General features: G+C 35.0%; 1 protein-coding gene across 1 annotated transcript in view; it reads left to right on the plus strand.

Moving 5' to 3' along the window:
* Window positions 1-3,847, plus strand: part of LOC149287404 (tetratricopeptide repeat protein 29-like) — a 71,761-nt gene extending 67,914 nt beyond the window's left edge. Inside the window, exon 10 of the mRNA XM_089492903.1 lies at window positions 3,605-3,847. Within this exon, the coding sequence (XP_089349029.1) occupies window positions 3,605-3,847 (243 nt within the window). The remainder of the gene's footprint in view (window positions 1-3,604) is intronic.
* The last annotated feature ends 987 nt before the right edge of the window (window positions 3,848-4,834 follow it).

Consider the following 4,834-nt stretch of genomic DNA (forward strand, 5'->3'; position numbering starts at 1 on the left):
GTGCTGATGGCATGCCGCTTTCTGCCGATCCCGACTAGTGAAGGCTTGAGGTTCATGATCCAAGACTAACTTTTGACACAGTATGGGGGAGAATTTGCTATAGTTAAAACCTTATCGGAAGCAAAGGCAGTCCAAGTTTGTGACATATGGTGTATAATGTGGCTCTTTAGAGAAGGTAAGTTATGCACAGAATTCTAGCTGTTTTTCAACCCATTAGGGACACATCTGAAATCAACGTACGATTGATGCAATGGAATTAAAAACAAATTTAATACAAATCTGAATCCCCGAGTCTTCTCTGGATCCTGAGACATGTTGTATGGCTGCAGTATGTACTGACCTCCATCTCACAGGCATCCTGGGACTGAAAAATAGATTATGACCTTAAATACTCCCTCAGCATCCCCAGCAAGAAATCAAGCCATGAATATCTGTGTTGCGAAGCATAGCTTTTAATCACGCACATCTTTTGATCATTTTTCAACCTTTACCAATCAAAGTCAGTAAATACAGTATAGAGCCTCAAGCATTAAACATAAGCGCCAACCTTACTTAGCACAGCACAGTGTATACAGTACTGTTCAAGAGACAGGTACTACATGTCTGCATGATAACACATTGTATAACTATGATAAATTCACAGCAATAGTGTTTCCTCTATGGGGACAGACCATGTCTGTTAAAATCATATCTGTAATCACGCCTTGCAGTACAGAGTAATGGGAAGTGTAGTAGCTGCTCGGTGGAGTCAAAGCTCGTATTTTCATTCTATACTAATCTATACTATTTTAAAAGTAAAGTTGTCAAAAGGGCTCAGCAGAGCTCCTGTCCTGAAGTTATCTTACTTCTCCGCACCCCACCCTTACGAAGACTGTCGGAACCAATGTACAACTATCAGCAAGTGTCTGCCATTCTATTGCCCATGCACTACGAGTACCAAATGATAAAACCCCTTTACTACCCCCAAACCCCTTAAGCAAGAAGTATTACAAATAGAAATATGTAAGGGACGGAGGTGACCCTCTAGAACATAAAATTATCATCTATGTGGGGTGATCTTATGCAAGATTGCAAAAACATTTTTTTATTTTGGTATAAGTTTGGTTTTTTTTAACATATTAGCACATATCATTATTATTTTGTGTATGGTAAAAACCCTTGGTACTGAAGGGGTTAAGATAGCTGCTCCCATAGTATACACATACAGCGAGGCATTGTTGTAACTGCATTTATCGAATTTAAGAAATTAAGCACAATATGAGGAGCTAAAATAATTTGGGGTTTAATACATATAGACTTGTGGTTATTACGCTCTGTAACACAGTGGCATGGGTTTAGTTATCTCATCAGTATTAGGTAGGATATTAGAAGACTGGCAGGTCTCCTTTAGTGTAAGTCAGTTATAGACGGTGTGTATGCATACATTGGAATAACTTACAGAAAAGTACGTTCCTCTGTCCATAGTACTAAGGATAGTAAACACACACCGACCTTGTGCAATAACCATTTTAGTGATAACAGAGATATTAACCAAATACACACACAAAGCTAAAATATAAGCTGTTGAGGAACCCAACATATTGGGAGAGGTAATTGTATGACTTATGAATAAAATGTCTTAAAACTTGAAGATTTGACCATCTCACTTAAGCAGAAATTTACAGACATCAGCACAATATTGTTCAGTTAACAACGTTTTATAAAAATGGGATTCTGAAGCAAGGTTTGAAATCTGATTTTATCCCCATTGTAGCCAATGGAATAACTCTGCTCTTTGGACCATTGCATACATTGTTTTGGTGACTTAACACCAGAATCCCCTGTTATATATATATATATATATATATATATATATATATATATATATATATATATAATCAATTATGGTAGGAACAAAACACGATTTAATGGCCATTATGAAGATAAGTGACGTGATTTAATAGTCATTGTGCCTAATCATGCGTGAATCTTTTCATTGTTTAACACAACGTAACTAAAGGGTAATTTTGTAGCATGTTCTCACTTATTACATTATATTTATTTATAAAGCGCCAGCAGATTCCATAGCGCTGTAGTGATCAGTAGGATAATTTAAAGTCATACACAATAACAAATTAGTAGAAAAGGAGAAGAGGCTCCTGCTCTTGCGAGGTTACAATCTACTTGGTGATTGAGGGGGAATCAATATAGCAAATAGCCCTGAGTATTTAGTTTATGGTATTAGTTTATTAGTTGTTTCCTAAAGGTCATCTTGGGAATCCTTCTACCTCGTTGTGTAGTTGGAGTCTCTTTAGCTTTTTAATGTTAGTCTCTAGTTTTAAATGAATAACTGCCTAAATATAAATCCACAACGATCAAAACTGACTAAATTACCATACGCACTGACCATCATTTCTGAAATATATTTCTGGCTATTAAGGTTTGTTACTACCTTTGTTTGTTAAAGGTTTGTTACTACCTTTGTTTGTTGCTAATATAATTCGAATAGACAAAATACACACAAATTTAATGACAAATCCTTCATGCCAGCACTGATTGCAAAATGTAATTAATATTTCCTTTTTTTCAGAAAATCTAAGGCTTATGTGTATTGCATTAAGCTGTTCATAGGTCCCTGTTAATATCCATATGCAAGATAAGGTTTCCCCCCAAAAATTAAAAAAGACTTGATTAGGCAACATACTAAGCATCTTTTAGAAACAGAATGAAAAATATTAAAAACTCACAAAGTAAATTGAAATTTAGTAATTTAGTCACTAAATTATATATTATCTTATATTAGAAATAGGTCTGTTTGTGTGTTTTTTTGACAGTGTAAACCTTTTTAGTTCATCATAGTAAGTGTATGTGTATGTATGACCCAAACTAGAATAAAATATCATATTTTCCTTAAGATCAGTCTAAAGGCTGGGAAAATTATTTATTATTATAGGATTTGTGGTGTCAGCACTTTCATTTTTGGAGCTTGGAAACGTTAGGGCATTGGGTTTGTGGCTGTAAGTCCAGTAATAATGTATTATATTGAACACTAACACTGCTGTTAATACAAGTTATTACTTTTTTTTTCATTTTTTGTTGGCATGAGTATCATGGCCTGTAACATAATAATGCATTTATGTTTTGTTTACACTTTTTTCCTTGCACTCTTGTCTTGTATTAACATTAAAATCCTAGGCATGGTTCTTGAATGCAGAGGAATACATTTCTGTCAAAAGTGACCTTCCCTTGTCTGAATGATTATGAATTGGAAGTGACAATGGGAGAACTGTTTTTACTGAAACGACAGAGTTTGTTGCAAAATATTGTATTTTTCTTCAGAGAATTGTTTAAAATAATAATAATTATTATTATTATTATCTCATATTTAGATACCAACACCAACAGCACTTCAGTTTTTGAAAGGAATAATGTGTTATTGACAGAATTTAGATAGCACGTGGACGCCTCTCAAACATATATGCACGTTTAGTAATATTTCTTTCTCTGAAAACATTTATTAGTTTATTAATATACACCACTAATTATTGGGAGGAAAGTGATGGAATTACAAAAAATATTGAATGGAATGAAATGCGATGTTCACTTGTGTTATATCCTCTTTTAGGGTGACTATGAGAAAGCATGCAAGTATTTTTCCCAGGCTTATGAGACAGCAATGCATCTTGGTGAAATAAAACTGATAGAAGAGGCCCAGGTTCATTACGGCATTGCAAAGGCTCACACGATGATGTTGGCCATGAGTCGACTAACCGAAGCTGCAGACTACATCAGCATGGAGAGCCTGTACGCATGGAAAAATAACAGAACTGACGTGTTCAGTGACCCTGGGAAAGTCTGTAAGACTTAAGTTGTGAAACACGATAGTGCTGGGTACAATGAAATGGTTAATCCATGTTCCATGTACTTAATTTCCATGTACTGGAGTGATGGCTTCTCCCTTACTGTTAGGTGTTTTTTGTTGTCCATGTCTGCTATACCTTCCTAGTTCATATTTGTATGCTTTTGTGTATTTATCCTCTGTTTTCATCTTATCTGGTTAGTTACTAAATCCTTATACTGAATCAAATGTTTTTGTGAACAATAGAGAAAATTTTAAGAATGTTCAATGCAGGAGCCACTGTATCGAATGTGAGTAAATAAGAAAAAAAACCTTTTCAAAATGTGTGATAAGTAGCTAGCTTAATCAACCAGAGCCATGATGGAACTTACAGAAAGTACAACTTCTGGCCACTGACAGACATTCTTCAATCTGCCCTTCCCTTCGCACAGCAATGCCTCTCTCACTGGCTCCTCATGTCCAGGTGGACTCTGTCTTATCCCATTTTGTTGGCTCCCTTAGCCTTATACACAATCTTAATCTGTTAAATTGTTGTATTTTAAGTCATATATTTGTGATTAAAGTTTACTTTTATAAATGTTTCTTAGAAGGAATATGGAAGTGTGATGAGTGAACTTTAGGGTAAAGACACAAATATAAATGATTTACCATTAATAAATATATTGTAGAGTGGAATCCTGTTTTGTTTGCTAACGTGTCAGTTGTATGTTTCCATGCCGTATAAAACTCATTAGTAAAAGCTCCATCTTTTGCCCTTGAACCTGTCTCTGTTTTCTCTGGTGACAAAAATGTAGCCTGATATGCATCTTTTATGTAAAAAGTTTGACTCAAACAGGGACGTATTTAACCCAGTAAATCACATCTCTCCCTCTTGTAATACGTTTCTATGTTTAATTTGCATCGTTCTTCATTCTAATCTATCTTCCATGTTGAGGAAAATGGAAAGGGATCCAAGAGCCAGTCCGGCTTTGACAATAGATCCATTACAAAGCAACT

This window comes from Sceloporus occidentalis, unplaced genomic scaffold, assembly GCF_023333645.1.
Source record: "Sceloporus occidentalis isolate IW3139 unplaced genomic scaffold, rSceOcc1.0.p SCAF_61, whole genome shotgun sequence".
Classification (NCBI taxonomy): domain Eukaryota; kingdom Metazoa; phylum Chordata; class Lepidosauria; order Squamata; family Phrynosomatidae; genus Sceloporus; species Sceloporus occidentalis.